Genomic DNA, 17,695 nt, shown 5'->3' with positions numbered 1-17,695 from the left:
CATATCACACTGCGCATTGGTTCCATGTTGCACCCAGCCCAAGTTTCTCATTGCAAAACAGACATGTAAAACTAACTGTTGGAAACTGCGCAATTGTCGGTGGCCAGAGCGTGGGGCTGCCCAGTCACCTTTCATGGCAGTGGAGATTATGCGGAATCCCATTCAGGGTCGGGATCGCGCAACCGATAGGGTGCAATCTCGAGGGAGAGAGAATTGCCATAGATAGAAGTGGGCGTATCGTATGTGCACAGGTACCGAGAAGACGATCGATAGGGCAGCGGCCAGGCGATGGGACCGACCACCCACGCCCAACACAGCTCAGCAACGAGGGACGCAGGGCCACCGGCGATGGGGACGAGGCGAGGGGGTTTACTCTGGAGGACCGGCAGTGTACTGCAAAGTATTCAATGTACATCATGGGAACAGGGGCCAGGCAAGAAATCTGCATGGGGAGCAAGGAAGCAAAAGCAAGATGGCCGTTTCCATCTGGGGGTACCTACGGCTACCGACAAGGTGTGAGGGTGAGGCGAAAGTGATCCCTCTCTCAGATCTATCCTTTGCAGAATCCATGGCTTGTAACGAGTCTGCCACACTACATGATGCCATACAGTACCATCCCATCCCATCCATCCATCCATACTACCTACATGACAACTATGCGCAGCCGCGCAACTAGGCACACAACCCTCACTTAGACGCCGACAACTCAAGCTCAACTCTACATGCTCTCCCCTCTGGCGGGACTAGCCTGAGCCCGTCTGAAATGCAAAGACACGCGATGCCATGCCGTGCCGCAATGGATGGATGTCGTCCAATTACGCTGGCGGGGAGACCGGCCCCGCGCCGGGGCCCTCATGGAACCATACTTTGAGTAGAAGCCCTCAGGGGCGCGCGGGTGCGCTTGAAGGGGACGGGAGGGGGGAATGAGTGGTGATGAGGGATGAGCCTCGCAAGTTGCAACGACCGTTCCATCATACGACAAATAGGAAGCGTCATGTTACGTTTTCAGCCGGGCGAAGTCGGAGGGCGCCAGAGCTCCTCTCCTTTTTCTGCTGACGACTGGGCCTCGACTATTACCCAACCGTGCATCTCGAAGCGCGCCCCCTTGTGATGGTCTTTTTTTGCAACAAGTGTCTTTTTTTCCCTCCCCGTGACACGGGACCCGCGACGGGCCTCTTTTGTCCCCAAAGGGAGCCACTCGGCACCGGGAGATGCATATGTAGCGGGATGGAGCCTGGGCGATGGAAGGGGAAGGGAATCGAAGGGGTCTGGAAGGCCGGGTTTTTTCTGGGGGATGGGGCATGACCATGGATGAATGTAATTCAGGTACATAGAATACCTATCTCTACCGTACCGTAATGGATTGGATCCATCGGAGTCATCGGGGCATGGGGATGGGGGGTTGGGGAAGAAACTAACGGGAAGAAGGTATTGACAAGTACGTATTTTACGAATGTAGATCAGCAGGGAACGGAAGCAAGCAAACAAGCAACAAGAGGCGAGGACTCGGCGAGGAGGCATGATACACACGGGCAAGGCAAGACAAGACAAGGGGAACTCGGTGAGCGGGCATGGGCCGGCCTTGATTCTTCGCATAAATAAATCCGATGAGATATAGATCAGATGAAACAAGCAATCAAGCGACTCGAAGCGAACCGCAAGACAGGACAAGGAAACGACGACGAACGTGACAGACACAGACAACTGGGTTGGGTTGTCATGAGTCTCAGAGAAGTGACACTCGTTGACAACTCCAGTCTCAGCCAAAGAGACACAGAGAGAAAAAAACAAGCTGTAATCAGTCACTTGCAGCACTACGTCAACAGTCCCCATGTCCTGCTCCGTAATCTACCTCACCGTCCCCATGCCAAGCCCATGTACGAAAAGGTACATAGGTAAGGGACGGGGAAAGGTGACAGTTGAGTGGACGTCGCTCGGTCAGATCCATCCGCCGCGTGACGTTAGACTGACAAGGAGCCTCGGCGCCTCGTCCTTCCTGTTGCCCAATCCTACCTAGGTACTTTGTAGCGAGGTTCTTGTTGCTCGCCGCCCTTTTTTCCCTTCGAGGTGAGAGAGAAACGTCTTGTTCACAAGCTTTTTCACAAGCACCGCGGAGGTTTTTCGGTATGCCGAGTTCCACGGGAAAGCATAAAAAGAGGATCGCGGTCACCCTGGACGGGGAAGAAGATGGACACCGGGGAATGAGAGTCGAAGCATAAAGGTCCGATCCCAACTACAACCTCTGCAACTGGTCATTCCATCTCGGGAAACGGTTTCACGGTCTTGCATAACGGACCTACTGTACACAACCCGCCAGATCCCATCGGGGAGCAGGATCGATCCTCGTTTTCCGCCACATCCAATCTCTCTTGCCATCTGATCTCTGTTTCGCGGGTGGTCTCGCCGACCGTTCTGTCAAACTCCGTTTTGTTACCGTTGTCCCACTCGGGGGAACTATTATTACTATCATCATCTTTTGACCGCTGTATCGATCGAGCTCTGCTGGAAACTGGAGCTTGCATCCAGAACCAACAGCTTAGAAGCGCACTACTGCCCATCATCGTCTGAGGCAGAGCTAGGGAACCCCAGGAACTCGGGAAGCAGGCGAGTTTCAGCAAAGGTGAGTGAACGGCAAGGCTCAAACAAAACGAAAAGCTGCCCTTGGTCCGCTGCAGGCCTGTCCCAGTTGAGTTGAGAGCCCAGCTGCCATCTGTTTTTTTGTTGTCCACCCCCTTTCCCTTTTCCCTTTGCCCCTTCAAGAAGAAAAAAAGCCATGCACCCCGGCCGGCGGCAACCCGGTCGTCCATTCCATCCGTGTCCATGCTCATCGTGGCATCCATTGTCCCTTTCCCTTCTCCTTCCCTTCCCTTCGGACATGGGCATCCATAAGTCATCATCGGACAACAAGCATCGCGCAAGCGCACAAGCAAAAAGCCCACCTTGGAGCGTGGCCCGGTGAGCCCACCTTCGCCCACCTTTTGCCCTCGTTTGGCATCTGGCGGAGTCAGCCACCACAGCCCCTTGCCCCGAGCGCTCCACTGGTCCGGAACAACGGCGCCCAATTTGCCCGCGTGCGTCGAGTTCCTTGACACCACGCCCCGGGCATGGCCAATTGCATCAGGCCAGAATCTGGTTTACGCAACTGCCATGGCTGACTTCTCTGTGTGGAGCGGGCACCTCAAGCTCGAGGGGACCTGAGGTCACCGGTGTAGGTACCTTTCGTCGATAAGGTATCTTTCTTTACGGGCTTGCGGGCTGGGCCTGGGGCGTTGCGTGCAGTGTAGTGCATTGTAGTGCAGCACACCTGCAGCGACGATGCATCGCTGGAGCGGCAGCCTCTTACAGAGTCTTGCAGCACCCGGGGGGGCCACAGGGGCGACTCGGCGGGCTCGGGGTGCGCTGCAGGCTGGCTACAGGGCATCTCCAGTGCATGCCGCACTCCAAACAAACAACTGTCCATCATCCATGGATGACACTGACTGACTGTTCCAATGTACTCCAGGTATCTTTTTCGGACGCACACTCCCGCCCGGGACCTCACCTCACCTCACCTCACCCGCAAAAACACGCCCCCCCAGTCCCCACCCAGGCCACCGGAGACGGCTCCCCAAGGCCCCAAGGCCCCTCCTTCCTCCCCCTAATCGAAAATCCTCAGGGCCGCAGCCCACTATGACACCGTCGCTGAGCACGCCCCGTCAGACTCACGGTGGCCGTAGCATCCTCAGCTCGACTGATAAAACGGCGCCGACCTCGTCCTCTTCTTTCTCGAGTTCCATCTCTAGACTCAACCATATCGCTCGTCATCTATCGCCCATCATGGCTTCCACTACCAACTTCCCTGCCGACATTGTCCCCCAGGCCCCCGAAGATGCTCTCTTCGGTCTCGCCAGGGCTTACAAGGCCGATGAGAGCACCAGCAAGGTCGATCTTGTAAGTTGCTTCTTCTTGTTCTTATCTTATCCCTCTTGGTGTTGTTGACTCTTGCTAACATCTCTTTCTCTTAGGGTATCGGCGCTTACAGAGACGAGAACGCAAAGCCTTGGGTGTTGCCCGTCGTCAAGAAGGTATGCCTTACACCGAGCTGCTCCCCGTGAGCTTCGCTCTGCCGCGTCGCCCTCTGCATCCCTCTGTCGCATAAACCCATAAGCCCCATCCCCTCTGTCGCATGCACATGCATTGCCCTTCCACGAACGCCCTACCACCCAAAAACAATCCCCCCTGCTCGGGAGACGCTTCCGATGCGGATCCGCCAGAGGCAGCTCCAGCTCCTTACAGCTCGCGCGCTCTCTCTGGCTTCCGTATAAGCGCCTTTCGGGGGGGTCATGGGGCCAACACTTCACGATGCGCCTCATGGAGCCCTCTCGCGCAAATCCGTGCCAGAGCTCGCCCCAATCGCCCCAATCGGCCCCGCCGCGACTTTGCCCGAATTCTTGACTGCTCTAGAACTTGGCTAACCCCGCATGCGTCACAGGCTGATGAGATCCTCCGAAACGACCCCGAGCTCAACCATGAGTACGCCCCCATTGCGGGTATCGCCAGCTTTACCTCCAAGGCTGCCGAGCTGATCTTCGGCGCCGACTCCCAGGCGCTCCAGGAGAAGCGCACCGTCACTTTGCAGACCATCTCGGGCACCGGTGCCGTGCATCTGGGCGCTCTCTTCCTCGCCAAGTTCTACCAGGGCCCCCGCACCATCTACGTCTCAAATCCCACCTGGGCGAACCACCACCAGATCTTCAAGAACGTCGGTCTCACGGTCGACACATACCCCTACTTCCACAAGGAGACCAAGGGCCTCGACTTTGAGGGCCTGAAGGAGACTCTGCAATCCGCTGCCGAGGGCTCCGTCTTCGTCCTCCATGCCTGCGCTCACAACCCCACTGGTGTCGACCCGACCCAGGAGCAGTGGACCGAGATCGCTGCCATCATGAAGGAGAAGAAGCACTTCCCCTTCTTCGACACCGCCTACCAGGGCTTCGCCTCTGGCGACCTCGCCCGCGACGCCTGGTCCATCCGTTACTTCACAGAGCAGGGCTTTGAGCTTGTTGTCGCTCAAAGTTTCGCCAAGAACTTTGGTCTCTACGGCGAGCGTGCTGGCTGCTTCCACGCCGTCACTCCCTCAAGTGATGATGCCTCCACCACCATCACCCGCATTGGCTCTCAGCTCGCCGTCCTCCAGCGATCCGAGATCTCCAACCCTCCCCTGTACGGTGCTCGCATTGTTAGCACTGTGCTCAACGACGCCGACCTCTTTGCCGAGTGGGAGGAGAACCTGCGCACCATGTCGGGCCGCATCATCAGCATGCGCGACGCCCTGCGGTCCAAGCTTGAGGAGCTCGAGACCCCTGGCACCTGGAACCACATCACCGACCAGATTGGCATGTTCAGCTTCACGGGCCTGACCGAGTCACAAGTACTCAAGCTCCGGGAAGAGTTCCACATCTACATGACCAAGAACGGTCGCATCAGCATGGCTGGTCTCAACGAGAACAACGTCGAGTACTTTGCCAAGGCTGTTGACAAGGTAGTACGGGACGACGTTGAGGTGACGGAAGAGTAAGCAAGCAACTTGATTTGTTTTGGGATCGTTTGTATGAACTCATGGGACATGGTCACACTACTACTACAAGAAGACCCTGGAAAGGACTCGGCGTTGGTTTACAGCTTTTGATTATCGCACCTAGGTACCTACCTACCTACATCTTTGGCGGGGTCTCTGCAAAAAGCATTGGACGATCCTGGTTTTTGTGTTCTGCGTATAGCTCTAATATACCTCACCCGCAAGCCAATGCATTTCAAGACGAATTAGACTTTAACATGTTGTATGTTGTGCCTTGCTCTGTTTATCGTGTGATGTCGTCTGAGCTTGAGCTTGAGCTTGAGCTCCAAGTCTCGAGACCTTGTTTCATTGTCCACGTTGACATGTGGTAGGGGCGTATTCTTGGCGTTAGGTACTTGGACGCCACACCTTTTCCCAGCAGACGGGCATGAACACCCTGGGGGGGACCTGACCTGACCTGGCCCGGAGGAAGGCAGGTGCAGTGGAGTCGCAGCTTCCCTTCCTCGATTTCTTTTAAACTGCCGCTTCGAGCAGGCTCCGATTCCCGAGCTTTGCCTGTGATTGGCCCGCCTCTCACCTTGGACGGCGGGTAGTTCCTGCCTTGTTGGGCAAGTTTTATCTTTCTGTCGTAGCTGGGGCCCAAAGCAGGAAGGGACGCCAACGCAAGAGAAAAACATGGGGATCATGCAAAAAAACCACCCACACCATTCGGTGAAATCTCGCACTCTCGGGGGAGATGGCGACGATGACTTCTTCTAAAGTCCGGCCTCGTGAGGGTTCACGGCCGACGGTGAAGCGACTCCGATATACCGGGGGAGGGGGAGGGTCGATGACTGGTCCCCTGGTCCCGTCTGGGGAAAGGGAATGGACGGTCGCCTCCCCACACGGAGAAGGGCGGTCCGGTTTTCGTTCTTCTTCTCCCGCTTCACCTTCTCTCTCGATTTTTTTTTCTTTCAGCCCACCCCCGCATGGATGCCATTTGTTCCCCCGCATGGGAGCCGCTCGCTTGCCCTGACCTGGGGACCGGGGGGCGTTGATACTGGGACGGGGCCCAAAACCCGGCCAATGGCCGGAGGGGGTGTGGTGTTTCTGCGCTTGACTTTACCTGGACGGGGGAAACCGGCGGAACGGAGGTTCCTGGCGGTGGAGACGGAGGTGATAAGGAGCTTCACCGTGGACAACAAAGTGAGTCCGGAGGGGGGAGTGGATTGTCTTGATAACCAGGTGATTATGTTTGAACTGCAAGTCTACATCAAAAGTTGCTGTTTGAACAGTCCTGCTTACCTTTTCGTTATGTCATGAGGAAGCAGCTTTACAACATAGGATCCATTTTAACCCCGACAAACGCCGATGTCATGAAGTTTTTCCGTAAAACTTCTACAAGATCCAATGTTTTTAAGCAGGGAAAACTTGCCGGTCAAGATGACTTGCTCTATGTACATTTGCAAGCGGGCTATTACACAATTGCGTATCCACCGCTGCGGGTCATTGGGACCCAAACAATGTTGACCTGAAGGTACAAACCAGGACTTTGGGGAAGAAAATTCCCACTTACAATGAGTCTTGTTGCAAGGGCCTCCGATGCCGGTGGGGGTGCGGCGATAGTAAAAATGACCAAGAATAAATTGCTTGGCGGCCACTGGGACGGTGCAGATTACCAACATTACGTAGGGGTCTCGCAATCGGTAGTGTACCTTGCGTATTTTTGTGTGTATCTCGGTGAGGCTGTCTGTAGGGAAAAAGAGAGACCCGGCTGTTTGGTGAGGGAGGGCAACTTCTGGCGGTCATGTAACTGCGTGTCTCAACTGTCTCACAGGATGAGGGTGTTGAAGCTTCGGACATTGAAAAAAGGCTGCCTTGGTTCGATAAGCAAGGGTTGAACAGGGCGTAAACATTCGACTTGTGGCGAATCTGGGGTTATCTCTGGGGTTATCGCCGGGGGGGGGGTTGTTGGTGAGTCCCAACATGGCGGAAGTGTGCTTTCTGCCCCGTTCCAGCATCTTATCTCTCGGACACTGGTCTTCCGGAGGGAGTGAAAGCTGGCGGAGACAGATATCCATCCGTGTCTGTGTCTAGGTAGGTGGGCAACAAAGATAACCGAGACGGCTGTGCAAGATGGACTGATCTCCCCGGTTGAATCGACAGGCCGTGGCATGACTTGGCGATCTTGGAAGGTTAGGGGGGTTGCCTCGGTAATACATTTTTTTTTCTTGTGAATGTCCTCGGTGTGAGTTGTGACATTTACATGACCTCGGGATAGTTGTTGAAACGGAAGTTCATGAGAACAGGACTTGCATGGATGGTTGGGTTCACAGGTCGGCCGGCTTGGTTCAAGCAGTTGGTAGGGAGGGATTCCTGTTCAAGTTTGACACACCAGACTGTCAAAGGCAGTAACTCGTATAACTAGCTTATGCAAGAAGGGCTGCTTTCTGGCTTGGGAAAATAGTAGTAGGGTGAGTTCAATCACAAGGTTGAACTAGGCGGAGTCTCGACTTATTCAACTTCCAGCCTGCCTCCCTTGCATCACCGTGGCGGGGAACAGGTTGAACCTTGCCTAGGAGAGATTGTTGAAGATAGAAAAGCCATCTGAGCTTTCTGTGTCGCAAAATGCTATTCCTTACTGCAGAAAAGTGTTCCTAGAGGCATTTCCTAGAAGGTAGCCATGTTGGGTTGATGCTTTTTCTCTTTGTGTGACTCCGCGACTAGGCCTAATGCCTGAGGGAGGTGTAGCTGCCTAGAGCCACTACGCGAGCACAGTTCAACCACTCCTGACCCCACCACCAAACACTATCAAGATAGCATCAATCAATCAACCACCCGTGATGCAGCCATGGGCAGACGCCTGCCGTGGAAGACATCCACGACTCCTTCGAGCGCCGATAAGAAACCGCTCGTAAAGTCGGATAGCCCACGCGCTGCGCGGACTCACTCACCGAGCCTACCGTCAGCCTCAACCCCGGCGTCGTTCATCAAGAAACCGCGTCGCGATCGCGTCTTTGACGGTGAAGGTATCTCACAACTTGCTCATGCACATCATTTCACAACTAAACCTGTTTTAAGATGGTGTAAGGAGCCCATCCACGTCACCGCCGCCAGAACCACCACCAGAGAGGTACATCTCATTGTTATCCTCACTTGAGCCCTGTGGCTAATATACCCCAGGTTCATGAGACCAGGTCCTCAGCATGATGACCGCTACCGCATGGTCGAGGACGAGTTCCTCAACATGGCTCACCAGTTCACCACGCATCTTCACCGCGCAGAGTATAACCGCCTCAAGTCCCTAGCCAAGAGCCAAAACGCCGACACCATCCGCGAGATTGAGCGTCCTGTAATCGGGGCGCCCACGCTCCTCGCTCGACGAAGGCAGGAAAGCGCGCGGCGTGCTGTTAAACAGCGCGGGTTCATGCGTAACAGCGATGAAGAAGAGACGCCGTTCGTGGGGAGGAGCCTGAAGGGCTTGATGGAGAGTCCCAGGAAGGAGCACAAATGGATATCAGGCGGCATGGCCGGGGCGGCGGCTACGAGGGCAGCAGCTGGGTTCGATTCACAAAAGTTGAGCCCAGTCAAGCTAAGAGCAACTCCGAAGGCGTTCTCGGCCAAGGAACGTCAACTGCCCTCCGCGGATGACGAGGAGACGGACGACGGAGAGGATCTAGACCTATCCACGCCCTCTCGGACACCCATGGTGAAATCAAGTCGCACCGCGCAAACTTCATCTCCAGCCATGGCTCGGTCAGTGACAAGGCCGACATTCAGCACTCCTCGACCCTTGAGCACGACCACCACTAATACACCAAGAACAAGTTCGAGTATAAGGCGACCAACTACAGCATCAAGCAAAATCGAGACACCTTATGTCGGAAAAGCATCCAAGCACAAGGATATACATGATGATGACGAGGACGACGACCCCTTTGGGATCAAGAAGCGAAGAATTCAACGGCAAAAGTCAAAGGAGCAAGTTCGCAAGGTGGAACAGCAAACACCTGCCAAAAAGAGGTCTTCCCTCGACGACATTCCCTCTTTTATATGAGTATCATGGGCAATACTCATCACCGCAATATTATCAAACACCAACACAGGCCATGGAAGTCAAATCAGTTCTTTTCATTGTGAGTCCTAACCATGCATTTGCCGATCCTCCACCGTAAGCTCATCAAAGTCGTCCAGCAACTCATCCATATCAACATGCGGCGCCTCATCGTCACCCTCCTCCGTCTCTGCTATGCTCATCTCCTCCTCTGTCTTCTTCTTAGACTTGTACAAGGCGAGAGTGGCACGGAGCTCCTCGTCTTCCTCCACATCCCGCAAGAATTGCTCGTACTCTCGGTCCATGCGGTCCTGGTCGGCCTTCTTGGGAAGAAGCTCGCCCTCGTCCCTGTCCATGCGCTTGAGCTTCCAGTTTCTCTTGCGGTTCTTCCGGCGGCGGGGATAGTGCTTCTTGACCAGCACCACGTCGGGAATTGTCGACCCGTACTGGTTGGAGGCCTCGATAGCCTCGTATTCTGTGTTGTTGAAGACGGTACCGGATAGTAGGTAACCCATGGCCGAGTCACCAGGCTGGAGGAGTCGACCCAGGTGTGTCCTTGTGAAATATGTTCGGTCGTTGTGGCCGAGATCAGAGGCTCGGGCAACTGTGGCTTCGGCAAGCGTCCACTTGCCCTTCTGAGTCATGGTAGGCTCAATATCCATAACGATGAACTCGACGAGCTCATGTGTGTCGGCGAGAGAGAGGAAAGGAGCACGCCAGTAGATTGGTGAGCTGATGTCGCATGTCTGAAGGGTCTGGGGGTCCAAAAGGTAGACCGAGGTGCCGATCCTGTGGCAGAGGAGGAGGGGAGAGACGTTGCCGTTCTGCTTGGCCATCTTGATGGGCATGGCGACCAAGTCGTCTTTGCATATGGGCACCAACTCGGCCGAGTATGTGAACTTGTAGGACGTCTTGGAGGTGTGGACATCGTGAGAGATGAGCTCCTGAGACGCCTTCACCTTGACGGGGACAACAGAGTTGAGGAAATCAATAAACTTCTCAGCCTGGTTCTTCTGGGAGAAGAAAAAGTCGATACCGTCCTTGGCCTCCTTGATGTTGAGGGTATCCCGATGGGCGCCGTGCTTCATGATCAACTGCTCGAGGAACAAAAAGGTTCGCTTGTGGAGGACCTTTTGGCGGACCTGGACGGCGGCTCGCCAGACGTTGGCCGTGTACGACTTGGCGCACTCGGGGCACTGCTGGTAGGCCACGACGTAGACCACCTCGAAGCTCTGCTGGAGGAGCATGCCATCCTGGACGGCGTCCTGGATGGTGAGCTTGACCTTGATACGGCGCGAGTGCGGCTCTGTCCAGACGAAGCTCGCGTCGACGATGCGGACCTTGTTCAAGCCGCGCAACTTCTTGAGGCACAGGGCCAGCAGCTCGCGGGACTCGGGGGCGGCCACGATCCAGCTGGTGGGGGGCATGAGCCATCGGTCGCAGTCTCGGCAGAAGTTGAGGGTGGCCTCGCGCTGGACGCCCTGGGAAATGTCGACGGTGAGCTTGATGCAGTCGTAGCAGAGGGCGCCGGCGGAAGTCGTTCCATCGATGGGGGCGCCGCAGTTGCAGCAGAGAATACTGAAGTCTCAGTTAGTCGTCCGTCTTTCTCTTTGCGCATGTGTGCGGGGTGATGGATGGGATGGGAATGAGGGCACACTACTCACGTCGCAGCGCCCTGCTGCTGAGAGACAGGGGCGATGGAAATGGGCTGGTCATCAAGATCCATCGACATGTTGGGCAAACGATGTCTCTGGTGATGGATGAGTTTGGTTGATTTGTTTCAAGATGGACGAGTTCGTGACTCTCAGGAAAGAGTGGGAAAATTGGTTGATAAGCGCTGCGGGCGCCTTATCGGCCATGATTTTTTTGCTGAAAAATTGTTGCCCCTCCTGCCCTGCCGGGGGGCGATTTTTGGCGATTCTTTTTTGGGAAAGTGGGGTATCTTTCTTTGGTTGTGGTTACCAATAGCCTTAGATATATTCGACCTGTTAGGCTGCACATTGATGTTAAAGATCTAAGCATGTGCCTATGATGATCAGAAGCATGGGGGGTGGTAACGATGATGATATTTACCATTTTGTGACTGGATAAGTTATGTTGTTTCATATAACTCTGAAATGTGAATTCCTCAGCTCCTAGGGTAGGAGATAGGTCAATCTGGCAACCACCCATTAACTAGGCAGGTACCTCTTGAGCTCAACTTAATTTGGTGTGGTTCAAGTTGAAGGCGTTGGAAATCCATATACTTATGCAATGCTATTTTTATATGGCCCAAGTTAACTGTCCTGTACTCCTTATAGAAAAGTATCAAAAACTGGCTGGTTATTAAAAAATCTTGCTTAATACTCTCGCCACCTCTGCCGGCTGTTCCTCCACTTCTGTCCTCTTCTTGGCCAGCGGAACCTGCTTGAAGGACCTCTTGACCTGCCGCACCTCATCTTCGCCCTGCTCCTCGGCACCAGCCTTCCTCTTCTTGGCCTTGGCCTTTGCCTCCATGCCGTCGAGCATCTTGGCCTTCTCGACGTTCCTGACAAACTCCTTGTTCTCGCGCGTCGTCTTGCTGATCTCTGCCCTCATGCGGCTGGTGCGCTCGGCGTTCTCGGTTGCGATCTGCTCCGTCAGGTTGTGCCATTTGAAGCCCTTGAGGTAGAGCAGGTTCCACAGGTCGTCGCGGTAGTAGCTGCCCTTCTTGCCGCCGATGGTGCGCGCGTTGAGCAGCTCGCAGACGGCCTTGGCATCCTTCTTGTTGACAAACTCGACCCAGCCCTCGGTGTAGGAGCGCTTCTTGTTGCCGCCGGCGCGGACGCGGCGGGCGTGCGACGCAGGGTCCTCAGGGGCCAGGAAGATGCGGTTGATGGTGCCGTAGGGCTCGAGGAGGGAGCGAAGCTTGGCGGGCTTCATGAAGGGCGGGATGCGGGAGAGGTAGACGACGCCAGACTTTTTGATTGCGGCCTCGGATACGACGAGGTTCTTCTTTGTTAGGGGCTTTGTGACGTCGGGCAGTTCTGTCGATAGCGAGTCTTTTGATTTGCGTTTTGACTTTTTGGGTTCTTCTTTGGTTTCCTCATCCTCCTTTAGATCTGCACCTCCCTCGGCCACATCGTCCTCGTTGTCGCTGGCATCGCGATCAACGTCGCTACCCAGGTCGTCCTCATCGTCCGAGTCGAGTTTCCGTCGCTTGGCGGTGTGGCCGCCCTTTGTCACTTCATCCTCAGAGTTGTAACCGACATCGTTCTCCTCGTCGCTGTCGGCGGTGTCGAGAAAGTCGTTCTTCTTTTCTGGCGCCATATTGAAGTGCCAATTGGTTTGTCGCGAACTGCAGAGCATCAGACCCTGAGGCTGGGGATCTAGAAAAAAGTGGCTGATAAGATAAGCCATCCCTAGCTCATCCATTGAGGTGAATGGTCATGTGACTTGGAGGGGTCTTTGAACGACGTCACCGATTGTGAGGGGAAGCTCTGGATATCCAGTTGAGAATTGCACTGTTCAAGGCGAATTGGATTTTACATTTGGAGGAATAGTCTCTAGCTACAGATAATTGTCGTTGATATTGGCAAAGTATGTTAAGTTCTTAGCTGGGCGGCGGATAGTTAGCTCTACCATAGACATGTAGTAGATTTTAGGCCAGCTAGGTAGAGTAAAGCACTGACTCCTCGGCATTTCATCCCAGTACCGATCTGATGCAGGTTTCTTTTTATGGAAGGGCGTACCGCGGCAGCCAGTTCTCCCTCTCTCGCCTTATCATGAGGGTAGTGATAGCGGGGTTGGTGAGTGATGAATGACCTTGGCTGCGGCCGACGTCGGGTTTCGGATGGGTTACGTGGGGCAAGAGCAATCAATCAATGGACTGGACCGCGAGCCGCGAGCCGCCTGCCGCCGTCATTCACTGATGAGTGAGGGAGGCATCTCCAACTCAAATACTCCACTCTTCAACCCCCAAGCGAGATAGTCCAGTCTCTCTACAGATACAAGGCTTCAACCTTGAACCCTCCTCTTCTCTTAGTCCCTCAATCAAGTTTCTCATAATGTCTGTCGAAGTCATCACCACAATCTCCCCCAACACCAACGAGGCCATCATCACCAGGAATGGCGCCTCTGCGGCTGATCTTGAGACCCTCCCCAAGGTCGCCACCGAGGCCTTTGAGAGCTACCGCAAGACAACGCTGAAGGACCGACAGCAGATCGTCCGCAAGTTCCTGGACGGTCTGTTGGCCAAGAAGGATGAGCTCGGCGAGGAGCTTACTGTGCAGATGGGACGTCCCATCTCGTACACCCCCGGAGAGGTTGCCACAGCTGTCAAGCGTGGCGAGTATCTCCTCAAGATTAGCGACGAAGCTCTGCAGGATACCGACGGCGAGGCCGAGAAGGGCTTCAAGCGTTTCATCAGAAAGGTTCCTGTCGGTCCTGTGCTCATCATCTTTGCCTGGAATGTACGTGCTAGCCCTATCACCATGTTGATCATCTTGTTAATCCGATCTAGTATCCTTACCTCATCTTGGTCAACTCACTGGTTCCTGCTCTGCTCGCAGGTTGCAGTGTGATCTTGAAGCCCTCACCTCAGACACCCACCATCGTGGAGCGTGTTGCCGAGATCCTCAAGGAGTCGGGCCTCCCCGATGGCGTCTGCCAATACTTCCACTCTGGATCCCCCAGTCTTATGGAGACTATCGTGAGGGATCCTAAGATCTCCCTGGTTTGCTTCACTGGCTCCGTTGCGGGAGGACTCGCAGTTCAGAAGGCGGCTTCTGACCGAATTGTGGGTGTCGGTCTGGAGTTGGGCGGCAAGGATCCCGCATATGTTCGATCGGATGTCGACATTGACTGGGCTGCTGCCGAGATTGTCGACGGCGCAATCTTTAACTCGGGACAGAGCTGCTGCTCTCTTGAGCGTGTTTACGTGGACGAGAAGATCCACGACAAGTTCGTCGAGGCGGTGCAGAATGTGCTCAAGAGCTACAAGCTGGGTGACCCATTCTCTAAGGAGACTCAGATCGGCCCTCTCATCTCGAAGCGATCCAAGCAGACTGCCGAGGACCACATCAAGGACGCCATCGCCAATGGTGCCAAGGATGCGACACCTGAGAACGACACCTTTAGCAACCCGCCTGCCAAGGGCAACTTTGTGAAACCCACCCTGCTCACGGGCGTCGACCACAGCATGCGGGTCATGACGGAGGAGTCGTTTGCCCCGATCAGTAAATTCTTGCGCTCCATCTTGCCGTACCCTGACTAATGACGCTACAGTCCCCGTTATGAAGGTCAAGAGTGACGAGGAGGCCGTCAAGCTCATGAATGACAGCGAGTTTGGACTCACAGCCAGCATCTGGACCAAGGACACGGACAAAGGATACGAGCTTGCCGAGGAAGTGGAGGCGGGTACCGTCTTTGTTAACCGTTGCGATTACCCGAGCCCGGTAAGTTTTCTTCTCCCTAGCGCAGGGAGTGCCGGCGGGAACGTATTGATGGATTCATTTGCTAATTGACAACAGGACCTCGCGTGGACAGGATGGAAGAACTCAGGCAAGGGACAGACGCTTAGCCGGTTCGGCTTTGACCAGTTTGTGAAGCTCAAGAGCTACCACCTCAAGGATTATCCGAAATAGAGGACATATTCTTTGTTTGGGAACGGATCAGTAACAGAAGGGGCGGTTAGACATGTGACTCGGATGAATGAGACGAACGCAGCCTTGAGGTGATTCAAGGGACGTGTCAACTGCAAGCAAGCAAGCAAGCAAATGGAGAAAAAATATGAATTGATATGAGACCACGGTTCACAGTTCGGTTGATGATGAGTCTCTTTTCTGTGAGCGTCGAGCAGAATGCACATGATAATGGGTGGCTTGGTGACTGTCTCTGAGACGCGTCTCGCCAGAGAGCGATTTGTGTGAGACGTTTTCAACGAGAAAGCTCATCTCTCTCGCAACCAAACCTACTCAGGATGACATTACCGCATTCGGACACGTTGGTGTGTCGAGCAATCTGCGACATGCCGCCACGGCGTGGTACGGTTCGTGTGGAGGCGGCGAGTGACAACATTGATGGCCCATTCCCTTGAGCAGGGTAGTAAACTATCATGACACGAAAAGGTTGATCAATCATGGATGGTTCGGTTGCATAATTCATCCTTTTGACAGGTTGTAGATCATGGGTAGCCTCTGCGATTAGCGATACGCCGCCATCCCTCGTGTGACACGCATACACTAACTGACTCCCTGCCACCTGTCGGTAGGTCCAAGACATGGATCCATGGCTCAGGTACCGAACCTAAGCTATTTCTTGCAGCGGCCTCCCTGTGACAGCTCCAGCTCTAGCTCTCGTAAGCGCACTCGACTTGTTGTTCACGGTCATGTCCCGCAACCGTGCGTTGCGTGTGCACTGCGCCTTGTCTCAGCTGAAGGGCGAGAAGTGAGACAAGCCAGTTGTGGACTTGTCAATAAAGCGAGAGAGATGAAAAGGGGACTTTGACGGCCCCTGGAGGCGGTTGGAATTCCAGTGCGTCGGATTCATTCCAGAAAGATTTGTCGCTCTGCCCCTGCTCCCGGCGTTTTGGGATGTTGGCAGCCAATCTCTACGAGGACGATCCTTTCAAAGTCTTGGTTTTATATGAGTTGGCATTTGCGCTCTAGAATCAAAGGGTCTTTTCCCTTTTTTTATTTGTTTATTTAAAAGTCTTTCCTCTCTCGTGTAGAAAAGAATTCCTGTCACTCATTTTCTCTCTCACACACTCTCTTTCATTCCCACTTCCCGTGTCTTGGACTTTTTGACTCTCCTCTCTACACAGTCTCTCCACTCACTCACTCACTCACACCCAACTTCTTTGTCTCTCTTATCAAATACCCGCCAACCCCCTCGAGCCGCGTGCCGGGTTTCTCCTCTCGACCTCTCTCTTTTCTTTGTCTTCTCTAGAAGCGAGTCTAGAAGCTTGTTATTACCGTCCTTCCCGCCTTGCTGTCAAATTTAGAGAAACAACTTGCTTCTTTCATCCACTTCTCAGCTGGTCTCTCTTTCTATTGAGCGTGTGCGTCAAGACACACACACACACATCACTTCGATTTCGCTTCTTTCTCGCCGGCTCTAGAACGTCCAGCCTCGCTTCCGTCGATCGAGAATTCCTCCTCCCCAGAAGTCTGCAGGCAGATGTTGTTGTCTGTATAAAAGCAAACGCAATCCTTCCCTTCGACCTTCTAGAAGAAAAACGACACATCAGACCTTGATGGGATCCGCAGTGCTCGCCTCTTCCCCGGAAAGAGATCCCCGGTGCTTTCAACTACCATTTACTCGCCTTCGAACCTTTAGAGCCAAGATGCACGTGTCGGACGATCTTCAGACGCTTTGCTCGCGTGTTCACGCCATTGTTCGGCGGCGAAAGGAGAAGAGGACGATGCAGATTGTGAGTCTTTTAGCTTGAACTTGATGATGATGTCGTGTTACTGACTGTCCTTGTTAGTCTGAACCGTTCAACTTTGAAAAGAACCCTGTCCATCTGCCAGGTCTGTCCGAGGAGCAGTAAGCATATACAATCCACAACACCACAGCTTCACCTCTAACATTCACATATAGACTCGTCATGCTCCGTGAAAAAGAGGCCGCCAGCCGCATCGGCATCGCAGACCCATGCACTCCCCCTCGAGCCCCTCGCTCTCCCGTCTCGACGTCGAGCCTCTTCTCCCACCCGGTCCGACCTCCCATCAAGTCGGTCCTCACGTCCAACTCTGTCTCGTCGACCGAGAGCCTGCAGTGAGAGACACAGCCTCAGCAGGATCGTGTTTGTTATTTGTTGCTTTTTAAAGAATGGGGCGTCACTGTTGGTTTGGGAACACGTATTTGACAACTGTAGGTGGCATGGATCCCCTTGTACGATATAAACTAGATGGATACGGATATGGATGCCTGGGATTCGCATCTCAAAACAAACAAAGGCACGGAAAGGAAAGGAAAGGAAGGAAGGCGAAAATGTGTTACTTGTCCATCATACCTGGAGTATAATGTAATTTCTGCTTTTACCCATTCAAGCCATCACCTGGAATGTGAATGAAACGTGGTGACGAGGACAGCAAAAATGTTTCATTTCGGCTTCTGAGACTTGACCTCTCTCTTTTTCTTCA

The 17,695-nt window shown here is 54.1% G+C and overlaps 6 protein-coding genes across 6 annotated transcripts; 4 read left to right on the top strand and 2 right to left on the bottom strand.

Moving 5' to 3' along the window:
- Positions 1-3,669: 3,669 nt before the first annotated feature.
- MRS44_006385 (uncharacterized protein) lies at positions 3,670-5,557 on the top strand (the record flags this gene model as incomplete). Its single annotated transcript, XM_065621744.1, has 3 exons — positions 3,670-3,930; positions 4,005-4,064; positions 4,148-5,557. 3 exons carry the CDS (start codon positions 3,670-3,672, stop codon positions 5,555-5,557), a joined length of 1,731 nt encoding a protein of 576 aa, XP_065477816.1.
- Positions 5,558-8,387: 2,830 nt separating this feature from the next.
- MRS44_006384 (uncharacterized protein) lies at positions 8,388-9,593 on the top strand (the record flags this gene model as incomplete). The annotated part of the gene is made up of 3 exons (XM_046273356.1): positions 8,388-8,565; positions 8,618-8,669; positions 8,720-9,593. 3 exons carry the CDS (start codon positions 8,388-8,390, stop codon positions 9,591-9,593), a joined length of 1,104 nt encoding a protein of 367 aa, XP_046140025.1.
- Positions 9,594-9,679: 86 nt separating this feature from the next.
- On the bottom strand, positions 9,680-11,322 carry MRS44_006383 (uncharacterized protein; the record flags this gene model as incomplete). Its single annotated transcript, XM_046267909.2, has 2 exons — positions 9,680-11,168; positions 11,255-11,322. 2 exons carry the CDS (start codon positions 11,320-11,322, stop codon positions 9,680-9,682), a joined length of 1,557 nt encoding a protein of 518 aa, XP_046140026.1.
- Positions 11,323-11,915: 593 nt separating this feature from the next.
- Positions 11,916-12,878, bottom strand: MRS44_006382 (uncharacterized protein; the record flags this gene model as incomplete). The annotated part of the gene is made up of 1 exon (XM_046274621.2): positions 11,916-12,878. The coding sequence occupies one exon, from the start codon at positions 12,876-12,878 to the stop codon at positions 11,916-11,918; it is 963 nt and encodes a 320-aa protein (XP_046140027.2).
- A 737-nt stretch (positions 12,879-13,615) lies between these two features.
- MRS44_006381 (uncharacterized protein) lies at positions 13,616-15,193 on the top strand (the record flags this gene model as incomplete). The annotated part of the gene is made up of 4 exons (XM_046267904.2): positions 13,616-14,020; positions 14,071-14,785; positions 14,835-15,004; positions 15,080-15,193. The coding sequence occupies 4 exons, from the start codon at positions 13,616-13,618 to the stop codon at positions 15,191-15,193; spliced, it is 1,404 nt and encodes a 467-aa protein (XP_046140028.1).
- A 1,700-nt stretch (positions 15,194-16,893) lies between these two features.
- On the top strand, positions 16,894-17,331 carry MRS44_006380 (uncharacterized protein; the record flags this gene model as incomplete). Its single annotated transcript, XM_046273357.1, has 3 exons — positions 16,894-16,980; positions 17,038-17,096; positions 17,151-17,331. The coding sequence occupies 3 exons, from the start codon at positions 16,894-16,896 to the stop codon at positions 17,329-17,331; spliced, it is 327 nt and encodes a 108-aa protein (XP_046140029.1).
- Between the last annotated feature and the right edge of the window lie 364 nt (positions 17,332-17,695).

Source organism: Fusarium solani (genome assembly GCF_023522795.1).
Source record: "Fusarium solani strain SB1 chromosome Unknown bctg00000003_1, whole genome shotgun sequence".
NCBI lineage: Eukaryota > Fungi > Ascomycota > Sordariomycetes > Hypocreales > Nectriaceae > Fusarium > Fusarium solani.
Note: the sequence above shows the minus strand (reverse complement) of the source record. Positions and strands in the feature narration are given on the sequence as shown.